Source organism: Cnephaeus nilssonii, assembly GCF_951640355.1.
Source record: "Cnephaeus nilssonii genome assembly, chromosome: 9".
In the NCBI taxonomy this organism is placed as follows: Eukaryota; Metazoa; Chordata; class Mammalia; order Chiroptera; family Vespertilionidae; genus Cnephaeus; species Cnephaeus nilssonii.
In genome coordinates, this window is record NC_137080.1 from 19,556,076 (window position 1) to 19,574,545 (window position 18,470).

At 39.2% G+C, this 18,470-nt stretch overlaps 1 protein-coding gene across 1 annotated transcript in view; it reads right to left on the minus strand.

The window, feature by feature from the left end:
• Positions 1–18,470, minus strand: part of ARHGAP18 (Rho GTPase activating protein 18) — a 125,108-nt gene that overhangs the window by 41,957 nt on the left and 64,681 nt on the right. The window contains exons 2-5 of the mRNA XM_079780406.1: positions 18,272–18,465; positions 14,677–14,912; positions 10,969–11,032; positions 5,053–5,231 (exon numbers count right to left, since the gene is read on the minus strand). Coding sequence (XP_079636532.1) covers positions 5,053–5,231; positions 10,969–11,032; positions 14,677–14,912; positions 18,272–18,465 — 673 coding nt within the window. The remainder of the gene's footprint in view (positions 1–5,052; positions 5,232–10,968; positions 11,033–14,676; positions 14,913–18,271; positions 18,466–18,470) is intronic.

Consider the following 18,470-nt stretch of genomic DNA (forward strand, 5'->3'; position numbering starts at 1 on the left):
AGAAATGGAATGTGAGGTTTTTCCCTGCTTACACACCTGCCTGAGTGGTGGATATAAGTATTCACTTCATCAAAAATGCTGAGGACCTGTGGAAAGCTTACATGTCCATGCCTTCTAGCAGACACGTGGATAAATGACTGGTAGAGAACAGATGCGTAAATACACACATGATCGATTGGAAATAATTATCAAAAACATGGCATCTAACAATTTCAAGGATGATTTTATATATTTTAACTAATGTAAGTTCAGTTAGGAAAGACTTTTAACAGTAAAGTCAAATGCTGGGCTTGACCCCGAAGAACTGGCTAAGGCTTCCTTGGTAAGCATGGAGCAACAGAGTGGTAAAAATGGGAAGGTCATTTTAAGCTTGGGGCTCCACATGAATAAAATGAAGAAGGTCTGGGAGCACAAATCAGTTTATTAAATTGGAGACTAAAATGAGAGAGGAAGTTTTGTTTTTACATCTATCAAGTAGAGATTAATTTATTTTATTCCCTTAATTGAATCAACAACATGAAAATCAACAATGTCTTCATTTTGTTTAATTAGACTCTATTCTCTGTCACTTTAAACCCTTCCCATCTGTTGAGATGAAGACTGTCACTTTTAAAAGGTGCTTCTGCTAAGAATAGTCTGGGAGTGCGGATCATCTCTTTAGGCCAAATGATGCATACTCCTTTACTTTCCCCACTAGGCATACAAGTTCTTAAAGGCAAATTCTTAAAAATATATGATAAAGCCTGGAAGCAACCCAGATGCCCACCATTAGGAAACTGGTTAAATAAATTATAACTGTAATACATTCTCTCAATGAGTACAATCCTATATAATAAAAGGCTAATACGCAAATTGTCCCCATGGGTGGGAGTTCGACCCACCAGGAGTTAGACGTGTGCTGACCACCAGGGGGTGGCACGGAACATGGCGGCTGTCGGCAATGGGGTGCTGGCAGTGGGCAGCAGTGGAGGTGCTGCCAGCCCCGATGGGCCCTGATGAGAGCGGGACCATGGCGGGATGGTGGAGCAGGTGAGCAGCTGGCGCCAGGACAAGGCGGGTGCATGCAGGGGCCCTGATTGCCCTGCCAATTGCTCCAAAGACAGCAACCAGCAGTGGTGGCGGGTGGCAGGGCCGGCGAGAAGGTGGCACCAGGCCAAGGCAGTTGCGAGTGGGGGCCCCCGATTGCCCTGCCAGTTGCACTCTGTGGGGCAACCAGTGGGGCGATCGGCAACTGCGTGGTGCTAGGCTAAGGCGGGTGCAAGTGAGGGCCCCAATCGCCCCCACTGGTCTTCCCACAGATCGGCCCTAATTGCCAGCCAGGCCTAGGAACCCTACCCATGCATGAATTTCATGCACCAGGCCTCTAGTGTATCTATAAAAAGGAATGAATAATATTGTTCTATACTATTGTGGAATAATCTCCAAAATATACCACTAATTAAAATCAAACAAACAAACAAAAAAACCCTCAAGGTGGAGAAAAGTGTGTATAGTGAGGTACCACTTATCTAAGAACAGAAGGATAAACCATAAAATTAAAATAAGAAATTTACCTGTGAGGAGAGGGAAAGAACAGAGTGATGGCTCAGGGATGGAAGCCAGACTTTTAATACACCTTGGTTTTACATTTGACTTTTGGACCATGCAAATATTTTACATGCTTATGAAACAAAATCAATTTAAAAAAAAAATCTATGCCTAAAAATGGGAAATAAAATGAAACAAATCAACCCAACCAGGTATGCAGTTGGTGGTTTAACCACATGGAGAATAATTATCCTAAGCAAGCTAAAACAGTAATTTTATGGTTGCATTCCTTTTAGGATATACCCCCAAGGATACAAACAGCTAAAGAAAAAAAAACAAATATAAACTCTTTTCTGGTAACCAAATTATTGTTGGTGGTGTTGGTATTGTTAGCTGAGAATGCTGTGATTAATGGTGGATAAAATAAACAAGTAATTATGTGATACTCTAATCAGATTATCTGATGCATCCTAAGCACCACCATTCTCAGCGTGAAAAAGAGAAGCCATAGCCACACTATGCCCTCTGAAAAGGCTGTAAGCAATAACCACCCCAGAGTCAGGAGTACTCCTGGTGTCTCAATTAGTCATAAAAGTGTATTTCTACTAAACGGAACGAACGCTTCTTGAAACAGACAATTTTAGGTCTGCAGCATAAAATATGCCAGAAAAAGATGGGAAATTTCTTCTAACATCATGTCGTATGTCTAAATCCATGAGGTAAGATGCTATTTTTACAAGAAAATTAAAATAAAACAACACTAATTAGTCACTAGTGAAAGATGCTGGGAAACAAACAAAACAAAAAAAGAAGACGAAAACTGGTAAAGAAAAGGAAGCAACCACTTTAAGAATGTCTTCCTTAAAAGATTTATTCCAATTAATACATTTTAAAAAGAAGTTAGAACATCATCCTGGAATTGTTAATAAGCTAATAGATCCAAGCACTGATCAGAAAGAGCTGCTATTTTACAAAAAGGGGAAGACAACCAGACATTTTGTGTCTCTTGATATAGTCACACTTGAAATAGTTCTCACACACAAAAAATGAACCTAAATATGATAAATCTAGAATCAACCAAGTAATAGGAAACAGAAAAACATGGGAGTAAAATTAGTCAGAGGGGGGACTTCTCTATGACTTAATAACTACAGTTTTTTTAAAGAAAGAAATTTCAAAGAAGAGAGATGGAGGAGAAAAGAAAGAATAGGAGATAAGAGGGAATGTAATGAAAGAAGGGAGAGAGGAAGAAAGTGAGAGATAGAGAGACAGAGAGACAAAGGAGAGAGAAGGAAAGGGAGGGAGAGATTTAAAAAGTCTTAATCAATATATCAACCAACTGCAATGCATAAACCTTATTTGAATCTTAATTCAAACAAACTGTAAAAACATTATGAAATTTGTGATACAATTTGAAATCTGAACAGACTGAATGTTTAAAATTCAGAATTGCTAGCATTTTTAGATACAATAATGGTAATATGAATATGTTCTAAAAACCCCTGTTTAGCATTTAGAAATACATACTGAAATATTTATGGAAAACAAATATAATTCAGAGATGTATTTCAAAATAATACAAAATAGGAAACTGATTATAGGTATGAATAGGTCAGGACTAGCCATGTGTTAATAAATGAGTATGCAGGGGCTCATCACACTATTCTTTCTAATGTTTGCATTTGGGAAATTTTACAAAATAAATAAATACTTAAAAAACTAAGGCATTCAGTAGCATTGTGAACACTCAGTACCCACAGCTTGGTTTTGAAATACAATCTGTCAATAAAAGGAACCAGTCCTCCTTGAAGAAATGGATTCTGTCAACTCTGAGGGGAGAAGACTACAGGTTGCGCCTGGGACATCTTGTACGAGAAAGGAAGTCATAAATGAATGATGAGGGCAGGTTACAATGACATAGGAACCAGCTCAAAGGCTCCTATTGGTCAAAGTTGGGTAAACTTGGACAGCAAACAAACGTAGTGATTTATAAAACACCAAATAAAAACGGGAACCTTCAGCCCATAGTGATATTCAGTAACAAAAAGAAAAGTAATCTACTATTATTATAGTAGATTGCCAGCCAATCAATGTAGAATTGTCACAGAATTAGAAAATGAGTATTTCTCAAACACAAGTTTTGTTATTGTCTCAGGCAAGGATGACAAATGTATGATGAGACCTCTGGGGGATAGCTTATCACTGACAAATAGGATGTTCACACAGTCTCAAGGACCATAAATTAATATTAACTGCATATAGGCAAAGTTATCTTCCATCCCCAATAAAGGAACCATCTAACATCATGCCCGTGATGATGCAATAGGAGGCATAAACATCATCTCAGCAGAAGTGTAGTCAAAAATGTTTAAACGAAATTTAGTCATAAAAAAAACAGACAAAATCAGAAATCTGATTTGGACTCTTCAAAACTATTAAAACAAAAAGCAGGTCACCTGATTTAGATTAAAACACACACACACACACACTGGCATCAAATGCAACATATAACCTTTGTTTGAATACAGATGGGGGTTGGGAAGGGAGAAACTACAAAGGAAAATGTGAAATTAGGAAAATCCTATCTAATAAAGAGGAAATATGCTAATTGACCCTCACACCATCGTAAGATGGCGGCACCCACAGCCAATAAGGAGGGAATATGCTAATTGACTGACTGCCCTCAAAGATGGCGGCACCCACAGCCAATAAGGAGAGAATAGGCTAATTTACTGCCACACCCTCAAAGATGGCAGCTCCCATAGCCACAAGATGGTGGCACCCAGTCCCCACAGCCTCACTGGGTCAGCAGGCGTGCAGCAAGGCCGGGTCCTCCCCCAGCCGGGTCTAGCAGCTCCACGTGCGCCTGCCTCTGGAGTCCCACAGTCTCCTCAGCCACCCAGCTGCCCAGGGCCAGCCCGAGGCACAGGCAAGCCTCAGATGGTGACTGCCCAGCCAATGCCTGAGGTGCCAGCAAGCCTTGGATGGCGGCTGCCCAGGCACCCAGGGCCGCCCGAGGCTCAGGTAACCAGGGCCAGCCGAGGCTTGCACTGCCAGCAGTGGCAGCAGCAGAGGTGTGATGGGGCATTGCCTTCCCCTGATCGCCGGGTCACCTCCCACCCCTAAGGGCTCCCAGACTGTGAGAGTGGGCAGGCCGAGCTGAGGGACCCCCCCGCCTCCAGTGCATGAATTTTCATGCACCAGGCCTCTAGTTTTAATATAACCATACGTACATATAATTTTGTTTTATCATTCAATTTCTAAAGTATTTTGAAATTGTGTTTTGTTAAGCTTTAAAAAGTTACTGTTTATCTTATCAGACAAACACAACCAATACATAGGTAGATGCAGACAGAGAGAATGTCAAGGTTATAACATGTGAACTGTTGAATGAATCTACATGAAGGCTGTTTGGGTGTTTGCTGTACCATTCTTCCAACTTTCCTCTGGGTTTGAAATTTTCAAAATAAAAGGCTAATTAAAAGCAAACTCTGTTTAGTGACATCTGAATAGTGTATTACGTACAAGTAACGGCACATCGTTGCCTTTGCTCTTCTGGGTCCTATCCCTGGAGCTCTCTTTGTGATTGACAGCTTGCTCTGCAAATGACACCTCCAGGTTGATAACTGTTTCAGAGGCAGGTGCGTCCTCAGGCACCAGTGGCATCACCTTCTTTTCACCAACAACTAGGCTAGATGCCTGGTCTGGGGGTAAAAACAAAAGACCCAAATCATATGCTTTATTTATTTATTTATTCATTTATTTATTTATTTTTACTTCCAATACATTGACTATATAAAAACCTTTGGGAAAAGTACTATTTACTACAGGCAATTATTAATGGCTATTTTAATACTAAAAAGTATACTCAAGAATCCTACCAATGCTGTGTGTGTTTGCGGGGGGCGGGGGGGGGAGGCGGGCAAAAGGAGAAATGGGGTGGCCAAAAATCCACAGTTTAGTTGTGAAATCTTTCTTTGAAGTCCCAATTTGTAGCCTGAGTTCACTTCCAAAACATTGCTGAACAATCTCAAATTCTGAATGAAAAACCTCACAAAAATTTAATGGAACCCAATCAAAAAATAGGCAACAGACCTAAATACATACTTTTCGAAAGAGGACATTCAGAAAGCCAAGAGACATATGAAAACATGTTCAAAGTCACTAATCATCCGAGAGATGCAAATCAAAACAACAATACGGTACCATCTCACACCTGTCAGAATGGCTATCATCAACAAATCAACAAATGACAAGTGCTGGCGAGGATGCGGAGAAAAAGGAACCCTGGTGCACTGCTGGTAGGAATGCAGACTGGTGCAGCCACTGTGGAGAACAGTATGGAGTTCCCTCAAAAAACTAAAAATGGAGCTCCCATTTGACCCAGTGATCCCACTTCTAGGAATATATCCCAAGAAACTAGAAACATCAATCAAAAAGGATATATGCACCCATATGTTCATAGCAGCACAATTTACCATAGCTAAGATTTGGAAACAGCCTAAGTGTCCATCAGCAGATGAGTGGATTAGAAAACTATGGTACATCTACACAATGGAATACTACGCTGCTGTAAAAAGGAAAGAATTCCTACCATTTGCAACAGCATGGATGGAGCTGGAGAACATTATACTAAGTGAAATAAGTCAGTCAGAGAAAGATAAATATCACATGATCTCACTCATTTGTGGATTATAATGAATAACACAACTGATGAACAAAAACAGATCCAGAGACAGAGAAGCATCGATCAGATGCTCAAACCTCAGTGGGAAGGTAGGGGAGGGTGGGGATAAGGGGGAGAGATCAACCAAAGGACTTGTATGCATGCATATAAGCATAACCAATAGACACAGACACCAGGGGGGTGAGGGCATGAATGGGAGTGGGGTGGGGGTGGGGGGGGGCAATAGGGGAATAAGGACACATATGTAATACCTTAATCAATAAAAAAATAAAATATTTTTTAAAAAGATTTTAAAAGTTTAATTGACTTCATCGTTGTTTTATTGAGGTTAGTTGTAATCTGTCTTAGAACTAGCAAGATGCTATTTAATTTCCTCACAGTAGAACAGATTCCTGGAATAAGACCATTTCCACACCCTGCATTTTTTCATTCTGGAATGTTACCTACCTATCATAGTAAAAATTTCAAAACAAGAAATACTGCCAAAAACTTATCGCTGTGGGAGTCAGGCCTAGAGGCTCCTGGTACAGGAATCAATAGGTTTTTGCATCTGATTCTATGAAAGACTTAAAGGTCCTACAACTATAAACCTAGTCAAATAACTTCTAGTCATTTACATCAACATTTCAGAGTATAATAAGCTTAACATTTTTGTTTGTCTGCTGTTAATTCTACAGGGAAAAAAACCAATATTTTAAAGACTCTTTACTGAAAACACCAGGTTTAAACTTTGGAGAAAATATTTCTAAATTTTATTATTTTGTAAGTTTTTGGTTTTAATGCAACTCACGTTTTAAAAACCCTAGAACCAATGACAGGATTGCTTTTATTTTCTCATTGCAGACCTTTAATTCATGGAGAGCAGAACTGAGTTATAAAACAAACTTACACAGTACATTTACATATTACATGCTAATACAACAAGGTGATAAAAGTTAAAGTTAATGTTAAAATGTAATAAATATGTCATATGTACATTTTATTAAAGGTATTCTACCTTCCGGAAAATATATTTATAGTCATTTAAATGTTTTTTAAAAATTGGTTTTACTCAAAAGAAAATGAAGAATAAATGTACATCTAGTCTGATTCACTCCCACTCAACAAGCTGGCTGGCTTCGTGGTCATGTGACCTGAGCCCTCACACAGGACCCCACGCTCAGAAGGGCCCTGCGCTGGGATTGATGTTCTTGCTCTTGAAATTTGAACAAGAAGCCCTTCATTTTCAGTTTGCACTGGGCCCCGCAAATTATATACCTAGTCCAGGTGGCCTCTCACAGCTAAGAAAGTAACTAAACATTTTTACCTATGTCAATTCCAAAAATAAAAATAAATGTGAAGCTCCATGATAGTACTTATCTGCTGTCATCTATGCCACATTTGATGCTTTTCAATAGCCTGTGACAATTTTTTTTTTAATTTGAATAACCAGATCTTCATTCAATTAATTTTGAACGTGAGTTAAATGTCAAAGCCCAATTTTATTTTCCCACTGGTTTAGACTGCTTTATGTTTTGCTGTGAATATATAGGTTGGTTTCTTAGGAAACCATTTTAAGAGGAAAAAGATTAGCCATTTTCTTAAATTAGAAGCTGCCTTTCCAGAATGTGACTGTTTATGGGCAAGAATTTTAAAACTATTCCCTTTTCTTTTCAACACCCCAGGTTAGAATTACAATAAATACCACCTCCCAACCATGAAATCACCTGTACCAAATTCAAAACTGGTAGAAATTTTATAATTAAGTTATAATACAGTTAAAACATAAATTTCCTCTAAAACATGGCAAAAAAAACCAAAAAAAAAACACCATACATAAAAACATAAAGGTTAAAATGGTAAATCAATTCAGGGGAGATAGTAGGAAAAACAGTTTCAGGGGTAATGTAAGGATGCCGCTACAAGAAATGAATAATTAATTGGTTGACAAAAGTATCTGATACACACACACACACACACACACACACACATCTGTATATATATAAATGTGTATATGCACACAAACATCAATTATCTATTCTCAAAAAGAAAAGTTAAGCCTAGCCAGCATGGTTCAGTGGTTGAGCATTGACCTATGAACCAGGAGATTACAGTTCAATTCCCAGGCATGGCACATGCTGGGGTTGTGAGCTCGATCCCCAGTGTGGGGCATGCTGGAGGCAGCCGATCAGTGATTCTCTCCCCCCTCCCCCCTCCACCTATCTCTCTCTCTCTCTCTCTCTCTCTCTCTCTCTCTCTCTCTCTCTCTCTCTCTCTCTTCCTCTCTGAAATCAATAAAATATTTTTTTTGAAGTTAAGAGAATGCTGAGATAAATCTCTGGCTCTTAAAGTCCTCAAGTGTAAATACTATAATTTCTTTAATCTATTCTCCTTTGATTTTAAAGTGGTCAATTGCACTGGGTTGCAAGCATTTTACAAAACTCCTTGAAGTTTTTTAATTGTCCAAAATATCCCAAGTGCCTTTATTTTTAAAAAGAATTTTCCTTCCTCTATGGAAATAAAAAATGAAAGTAAGAAAATCTACATATTAATATGAAAGTTTAAAAATTATTAGGGCATTATGAGTATATCTAAATGCATGTATTAAACACTGGGTCTTTCATATACATAGAGTTGTAGAATTTCATGAAACGTTAAGATGGATACTTAGCAGTAGATTAATTTGAAATGTGACAACCCTTGCAACATTACCACTTTATAACTTACTCATTTAGAATAAGTAGCTTTGATTGAACATGTTTTTATAAAAGCCCAAGTGTAGGGAAAACATTTACAATAGTCTGTGTCATACATGCCTTCAGATTTCAAGCAGAAAGAGCTCCACGTTCGAACTCTAGACTATGTTTTCCATGCATTTCATCTAGAACCTTTCAATGTTTGCATAACATAACACTGGCTAATGCGCTGGCCAGCCAAAGAGCATGGCACTGCCCAGAACAGGTGCAGTAGTAAGGACTCAATGACTTGGATGGCATTACACCCGGTCTCTTGTTATTCTGATTGGAGGCTCTCTGCCCACTTCCTAACATTCCAGCAAACGCAGATGTAAATCAGGCAGCAAGTTTGCCACACTTCACCCGCCTGCTGCAAGCCAGGCTGGAAAGTGAGCCTATAATGAACTTGTCTTCCAGGACTTCTGTGTACATAGCCTACATCACCATCTCTGGCAAGGGAGGAAAACATCAAGAAAAGACAATATTTTCCTCAGTGTTCACTTAGCGATCGCCAGTCACTGTTGCCCAAAACCTAAAGCATATTGACATTGGCACAAAGGTTCATCTGTCTCTCTTCATGACCAAGCTCTCTAGCCGGCCAGCACTGGGGATTCCAGTTTGCTTGCCATTTCAATGTTTGCTGGTATGTAGACTTGGGGAAACATCTAGTAATTTCATTCTGATTAAAAAACAAACAAACAAAAAAACAACAACAAAAAACATGCAACTAAAGAAACCTCCACACTATAGTAAAAGCAAGTGCTTTTATAGATATAAATCTATAGACATGTTTGTGTGCATACATGTTTCTGCAGCCGGGGTGCAGAAGAGTTCTCAGAAAAGTATGGAAGAATGAAAAAATACAGACTCTGGATGCTCCAAGATTTCAAAATGCCTCATATAATCTTGGACTAACTCCTGATTTTTACAGGACATTTGGGAACCCTTCCCAGTCTTCCACAGTCTACCTGATACTCCTGCCCAACTATTTCCAATCCAAACACAACATTACTAATGGCATGGACATTTCAGGCCCCAGGTCTTAAGAACATAAATGAAACTTTGTTAAGTTTTTAAATAACAACACATTAAAAATCAAATTTTTAAGCTTAAGCCCATTACTTTAATCTAGAACATTTTCCCCTTTTTTGTAAATAAATGAAATAGCTGTAAATTCTTTCTTTTTTTTAAATATATTTTATTGATTTTTAACAGAGAGGAAGGGAGAGGGATAGAGAGTTAGAAACATCGATGAGAGAGAAACATCGATCAGCTGCCTCCTGCACACTCCCTACTGGGTATGTGCCCGCAAACAAGGTACATGCCCTGGACCGGAATCAAACCCGGGACCGTTGAGTCCGCAGACCGACACTTTATCCACTGAGCCAAACTGGTCAGGGCTGTAAATTCTTTCTTGATAAGTACTAATAAAGTCTTAATATTTATGTTCATCCATACCTTGAATTTCTAATCTACTTTTCAAATAACAGATATAAAAGAGGAAAATTATAAAGGAGAATTATAATCAATTGTCCAAAATATCTTAAATATTTTTAAAATATTTTCTAAACTTTATGAAAAGTCATCCATTCATGAATTAAGAACTTATGATTTGAAAACAAGACTTCAAATTCACTGCTCCATTTGTTAGCTGTATAGCTTTGGGAAAGTGACTTTACCAGTTCTCTCATCTGTAAAATGGGTTAAAAACAATACCTACTGCATAGAGTTCTTGAGTGTATTAAATTAGGTAAACATCTCCATACAGTACCTGGAACACGGTAAGCTTTCAGGGAAAGTGACTAAGTATAGAGATGTTAGAACAGATAAACACACAAACATTAACCAATCATCATCATCACCATCATCATCATCAAAGGCTCACTATGTGCTCAGCCTTCTGTTACTAACTACTTGGGTACTTTCTATCACTAATTTACTAAAATTTTCTTACTAGAATTGAAAGTGAATGTTTTAAAAGGCTGTCTCTGTTTGTTATACTAATAAATGGGAAAATACAAGAGAACAGGTCCAACATACCATCTTTTCCTTGGTATTTGTTTTCATTTGTTCTGGCTGACTGTGATTCAGTGCCATCTGGAGCCTAAAGATAGAAAATGGGCCATTTAGTCATCTCCAACTCACAACCAGAAAAATGGTATTGTAAATAATTCCATTACTAACCTTTAGAAATAAGAAATGTATTCAGAATTATAGCAATCACAGGGAAAAATGTACTATGGTTATAATCAATAAATATTTGATTACCCACAACTTGTAAGACACAATACTAAGCATCATGGGGAACATGAAGAATGTCAAGAATGTCCCTGCTACCAAGGAGGCCATTGTTTAGTTGAGGGGAAAAGACAAACAAATCAAAAAGCCAGTGATATCCATCAGTTGATGAGTACACAAACGAAATGGTCTATTCACACGATGGGATATTATTCGATAAAGTACCGATGCATGCTACAGCATAGATGAACCTTGAAACATTGTGAAAGTTACCAGCCATAAAGGCCATATATTATATGATTCCATTTCTATGAAATACCCAGAAAAAGTAAACCAGAGAGACAGAAAACAGATAAGTGGTTGCCTAGGGGCAAAGAGGGAAATATAAGGAAAGACTGCTAAAGGTTATAGGCTTTCTTTGGGGAATGATGGAAATGTACTAAAATTGATGGTGGTGATGGCTGCAAATATGTGAATATACTTAAAAGCACTGAATTGTAGACTTTAAATGGATGAATGGGATGGTATGTGCACTATATCTCAATAAGGCTATTATTATAAAAGAAAATTACAAGGTGACAGGTGGGTAATAAAAATCTTCTAATTTAAAAAAAGCTAGCGATAAATGTGAGATAAATTAAAACTAAATTACCAAATGGGCATTAAGAGCACAGATATTCAAAGGAACCCCTTTTTTCAAGGGGTTGGGGCAGTGATATCTGAGGAATGCAGCCCTCCAAGGGCTTAGGGACACAGTCAAACCTGCTGACCCTCCTCACCAGTGAGTGTGGCCAGGCAGCTTCCTCCTTCCCACGGCGGGCTCCAGAACGAGCTCAGGAAGCAGGAAGAGGGGTCCATCAATCACACACAGACGTCTAATTGAATGAATTATTTTTTAAATAATCATTCGATCGGATTTTCATTTCTACACAAAAGAAGGTGGCCTTTGGGGTCGCCCTCACCATACATTTCTCCTCAAGCTTTGAGCCAAGGATCCTCCCTCCCTGCAGGCTAAAGAAGAGTCTAGAAACACTGGGTCAGGTGCATAGTCACCGTTCCTGCAGGACTTAGAGGCTGGGGCACCCGGGAGAGTGTATGGCGGCTACCAAATCCCAGACGTGGGACAGGGTCATGGCCCACTCCAGTCCCCCTCGGGACTGGGCAATACCACCCCCCTCCCTCTGCCCACAAGCCCTCCACAGCACAGTGAACACAGTGAGTGATCCTAATCGTACATACGAACACACACTTTAGAGCATGTGGTCGGAATTGTTTTCCTCAGCAATTGAAGATGACAGAGCAGATGGTACTCATTTCTGTATTATGTTTCCTGGTGTCAGCAAGGGCTTCATGAGGAAGCATTTAAAATGGAAGAGCTGAACATGGACTTATTTGAGAACAGAGGAACTGGGGTGAAGATGGCTGGCTCACGTTTGCTTGAGGGGTGGAGGATATGGCTCTAATGGGCGGCAGTTTCAATTAAAGGCATGCAGTGTAAGCAAGTTAATGTTATTTTAAATTACATGACTCCATCAGATGATACAATCTACCAATTACCTTGAACTCAAACCATGTCGTTTAGGCATTACCGGGGATTTGCTGAAAAATCCTGCTTCTAGCACCGAGTAGCAACAGCCTCTTGGAAACTGGCATGAATCCCACAGTATGTATTTTGCTCAGGCTCAGCTCTCTGCCCCCCTCCTCTTTGACTTCCTCTTACTCTTTTTTGGTAATACTATAGTTCCTAACCATTTATTTTTCTAAGAGCTGGAAACCTAGTTATGTTCTTCAATTCCAGTGGATGTCCCAAATAACCAGTGGGGGTAAGCAAGTGCTTGACTGCCTCAGCTCCAAGACTCCTGCCTGGAACAATCCAGTGACCCCAAAACTGTAAAATGGACTGGATTTGCCCGGCTGGCATGGCTCAGTGGTTGAATGTCTACCTATGAGCCAGGAGGTCAGGGTTTGATTCCCAGGCAGGGCACATGCCTGGTTGTGAGCTCAATCCCCAGTGTGGGGCGTGCAGGAGGAGGCAGCTCATCAATGATTCCGTCTCATCATTGATGTTTCTATCTCTCTCTCCTTCTCCCTTCCTCTCTGATATCAACAAAAATATTTTTAAAAATTTTTTAAAAAAAGGACTGGATTTGCCTCACAATTGACCATGTAAATGGAGAAGAAATCTGCAACTATCAAAGATTTCTTAGAAGAATGAAATGTCTACCAAAAGCAAAAAAACACCTCTACTTGACAGAAAACTACCTTAAATATAAGCCTTTTCATTCCCTCATTTCTATAAAGAATCATGAAATTTTTGTTAATTTTTATTTATAGTGTAAATAGTCTCACGTTCTGATTACTTACTATCAGAAGAATGTATGGAAACCCAGATAAAAGCAGGAAGCATAGTGGTTAAAAACACATACTAGAGTCAAACAAATTTGGGTTTACTATCTACGGGACATTGAGCAAGTTACTTAAAGTTTATGAGCCTCAGCCATAGAAGGAAAACGGTAAGTTTATCCAAAAGACTGCTATAAGGATCAATTAGTTAAGGCAAGGAAAGTAGTCAGCACAGTGAGCGTTCAGTAGTGGCAGCAATTATTATTGCTGTTATTATCACTGCAATCATTGTTCACGATGCCTTTTGTTTGTGCTCATTCCAACTGCCCCACTGGGTTTTCTAGACCAGAGCGATTCAGTGTCATTGAGAATAGGCATCATTTAGTTCAGTGACCTTTTTTTTGGGGGGGCGAGGGGGAGAAGGGGGTACTAAGACTTTCCTGATGAAGGAACGGATATTATTTTCTACATAGTCCACCAACTGGCTGTTTTGAGTAGCACCGCTCTAGGCAATATAGGTCTCCTACTTTACCATGTCTTCCCTGACATCTTTTCATTCACGAGTCCCACAGCTTCTACCAGACTCCAACAGCTTCCACTAATAAATTCATCACCTTAACAAATTTTTAATCAGATCTTCCCTGTGCTGGGCACCGTGCTAAGTGCTAGATACAAAAGGGACATTATTCCATGTTTCGGGGTCCCTGCTTTCTAATTCCACTGCAGTTAGCTCCCTCACGTCTCACTTCCAATCATCACCAAATGAGTCTAAGAAAGAGCAAACATTCCTACAAGAGTTAATAGATAAGGGAGAATCCCCTACCTCCTACTTTTCTGTAAGTAACAATTAGCAGTCACGTGGCCTGGTGTGGGCGGGGGTGTAGGGCCACTCCTAATGCTCCAAGGACACCTCGCACAAGGATGATCAGACCGAATTGTAACTTGTTTAATTTTCTGCCCCGTCAGCATTCACTCCTAGGAGGACAGGGATCAAGTCCCTCTTGATCCCTGCCAGCACAGAGCTCCAGTGCCTGGTATGTAATGTGCTCATTCTGTTTTCCATGATTTAAATTAAACTGGAAAGGTCTAGATGATTCTAAGCAGTTATTCCTTTGCTTTAACATAAAAACAAAACAACAACAACAAAAAAAAACCAACAACACCTACTTTTTCTTTGGACTCGGCCTGCTGAGCAAATATGTCTCTGACGTCAGGAATGTGGTACTGCTTGTTCTTTTTCCTTAAGGTCTGGGAGACGGTCTCTACCCGTTTCTGAACAGCTGCTGCCTGGGTCCGGGTTAACGTTGATAGAAACACCATGCTTTCTTGGGGATCTCCAGCGGACTCTCCAAAGAGATTAGACAAACCAGCCTCCTTCAGCCACTCTTCTTCCAGTTCGCCCTCTGAGACAGAGAAAAACAACATTTAAGATCCCAAAATATGAGAGCTTGTACATTTTTTAAGCTTACTGAAACTCTTCTATTGCAACCGAACCACAGTGCTAACAATCATTATCTGGAACTTGGACAAATGCCATAGACTCCAGCTACAAAGATACCAAGTTTTAGATGCATTTCATACATACTCAATTAAAAAATTTAAATGGCTTCACATGTAATTAACCTCTATAACTTCTCTGCAGATTAACTGTGGGAAGATAATACTGTTCCCTTTCCAGAGATGAGCAAGCAATGAAAATATAACTTATTTCCATCAAGGTATAGAAGGAAGTCAATACTGGGGATATCCATTAAAGCCCTGCTTCTTGGCTTAAATTCAGCCCCAACCCCGAGGTCAATGCTAATTGATGGGAAGGTTTGTTTTCTCTGTTCACTGTTGCTGACAGGGAGTGTGACGAAGAAATAAAGAGCATCTGGACAGCAGGGACCAATCCATTTCAAATTAATTTTTTAATTCCCCTAGTCAGCACATCAGACTCATGTTTTCTACAAATTAAAAAAAAAACATACACACCTATTTTAAGAAGAAACAAACAAACAAAAATACCTTATAGGCAACAAATTATACAACTAGATCAACTTAAACCACTAAACACAGGATGTAAACGGTAAAGCAAATATTGTCTGAGAGCTAATAAAAATGACAGAAAAACAGAACAGATTCACACCAACCACCAAGTGTATAGAGGAAAGTGAAAGCCTACTACTTGGGACACAAAAGACCTGAATCCATACCTATGTCTGCACCTCAAGAGCCACATCACTTTGGACCAGTCACTTAGCCTCACGCTGACTTCTTTTTCTCATCTGTAACCTACAGCACAGCTGTCCTGGCTGCCTCCTGAGCAAATGTGAGAATGTTATATGGGACGAGCTTTGCAGGGCTCCATTATAGCTTGTATGACATGATGTAGCACTGACTAGTTTTGCCTGTCTATCCTTCTACACTATGCAAACTCCTTGAGGGTAGAAATCAAGTATTAATAACCTTGGCTTCAAGAAACATAATGTAATGCCAGACATTTTGCATGCCCGGCAACAAAAACTCTTTACTACTGACATAAATTCAGCCATTCTTATTAATGCTGTTAAGGTAGAACTCAGGAAGGTGTATAAAACCAAATTGCCAGGGGAAAAGCTGATACTGCCATGATAAACAATATTACGATATCGAATCATTTGTTCCACTAAAAAATAGAGGTAAAACTCAATTTAAAGTCAAAGAAAAGGCATGGACATGTAAAAACATTCCTAGTTTTTCTTGTTAATCACATAATGAACAACTATCTATGAATTTATTTTCATCTTGGAAAAAGATGTAGAATCTAAGGAACAAAATAAACTGATGAACAAAATAGATCCAGAGACATGGAAGCATGGAACAGACTGATGAATTTCAGAGGGAGGCTGGGAAGGAGTGGAAGGGAAGAGATTAATAAAAAATGTATATGCATCTAAGCATAACCCATAGACACAGACAATAGTGCAGTGAAGGCCTGTGGGAGGTATGGGGGGGCCTGGAGGTCGGGTGGAGGAGGTCAATGGGAGGAAAAAAGGGGACATCTGTAATACTTTTAATAATAAAGATAAATTTTAAAAAAAGAATTCTCTCACTGTAAAAAAAAAAAATGTGAAATAGCTAATGACACATGGGAATGTGTCAGGCCTGAATGCTGTTTCCTGTAGAATGTTTTCTCCTTATTCAGCAGGTCACTGTTGTGCTGTGTCCACTGAGACAGAAAGGTTTTGATACTGTTATCACAAATAAGTCTGACTTTACTGGTAAAGTGAGAAAAAAAAATGAAAGAAAACCCAAACAAAAGAATGAATGGATTATAATTTTATTTTACAAATCTAAGAAATATAAAGAAAAATCTCCAATTTTTCTTTTTAAAATATTATTGGCAAATTTTTCAAGCAATACTATAACAAAGGAGAAAGACCTTTTAAGTTAGATTTCTCTGCTTAAACAAATCAATGCTCAGTCATTTCGTGAAGAAGTCTTCCATTGAAAAGAAGATCACTATTAGTGGGTCATGAGGTACTGACTGTGGCTCTTACTTTTTTGGCATTTATATCAACTTATATACCAAAGGCATACTTACAAATTTATGGATGGCCCAAGGCATAGAAAGAAAACTATATAATAGATGTCAAAATTGGACATTAAAACTTAATGACTGCCGAAACTGGTTTGGCTCAGTGGATAGAGCATCAGCTTGCGGACTGAAAGGTCCCAGGTTCGATTCCAGTCAAGGGCACGTACCTTGGTTGCAGGCACATCCCCAGTAGGGGGTGTGCAGGAGGCAGCTGATCGATTTTCTCTCTCATCGATGTTTCTAACTCTCTATCTCTCTCCCTTCCTCTCTGTAAGAAATCAATAAAAAATATATTTTAAAAAAAAAAACTTAATGACTGCTTGAATTTAAAAGATTAAAAGATGTAGTATGGTGTGTCGTCCCCTGAACCAAAAGGTCGCAGGTTCGATTCCCAGTCAGGGCACATGCCCAGGTTGATGGTTCGGTCCCCTATGGGGGTGTGTACAGAGGCAACCAATTGATGTTTCTCACACGGATGTTTCTCTCTCTCCCTCTCTCTTCTTCTCTCTATAAAGTTAATAAAAACATATTTCTAAGAATAGTGTGAAACTCAAGGGGTGAGGGGAGTAAAAACCTCCCACAAGGAATAATTCACATGAATCTCTTTTCCTTCTAGAAAAGACTTGGCGAGTAACAAAATAACTATCTTCCAACATTGGAAAGGCTATCATGTAAAAATAGAATAGACTTGTTCTACTCTTTCAAAATGCAAAACTATAGCATGTGAGTTAAAGGGAGTAGAGCAGATTGTAATCAATGAAATAGAGAACATCAAAACAACTCAAGCTGACTGACTGGAGGAAAAGCAATATTATTACACTGCAAGGCAGTGAGCTTTCCATGAGCATCTACCCTCACTAGAAGCCATGTGACCATTTGGCTAGGATACCACAGAAGGAATTCAAAGGGAGGTTAAATGATTCCAGAGATCAAGTCTAACATTAAAATTCTATGACATGGTGAGCTCAGCCAACAAGATTGTGGCCTTATAAGCGGAAAGGAATTTACTGATGCCACTTGAATTTGGCAGCTGCATCCATAAATCTGTCACAGATGGTAATTCTCAAGTGGAAAGGCAACCTGCATTATGTTTCTTGGGTTGCCCTCTCTTTAATGATTTATTGTTGTCCTCCCCTTCCTTCCCATGTATTCTACCATAAATGCATATACAAACCAAACAAGTTTTACGTAGTTTGTTATTACCATCAGGCTCTTTGACAACCACCACCTCTTGATCTTGTGTGTTCTCACTAGATTTCTTGATATTGTCTATTTCATTCCAATAGTCCTCCATAGATAGTTCATCCACAGAATCCTGGGAACTCGATCGATCAAATGGAGGCTTCTCCTTCGCTTTGGAGGTTTCTTGGTTCATAGTGTACTGGCCATATCTGCGACTATA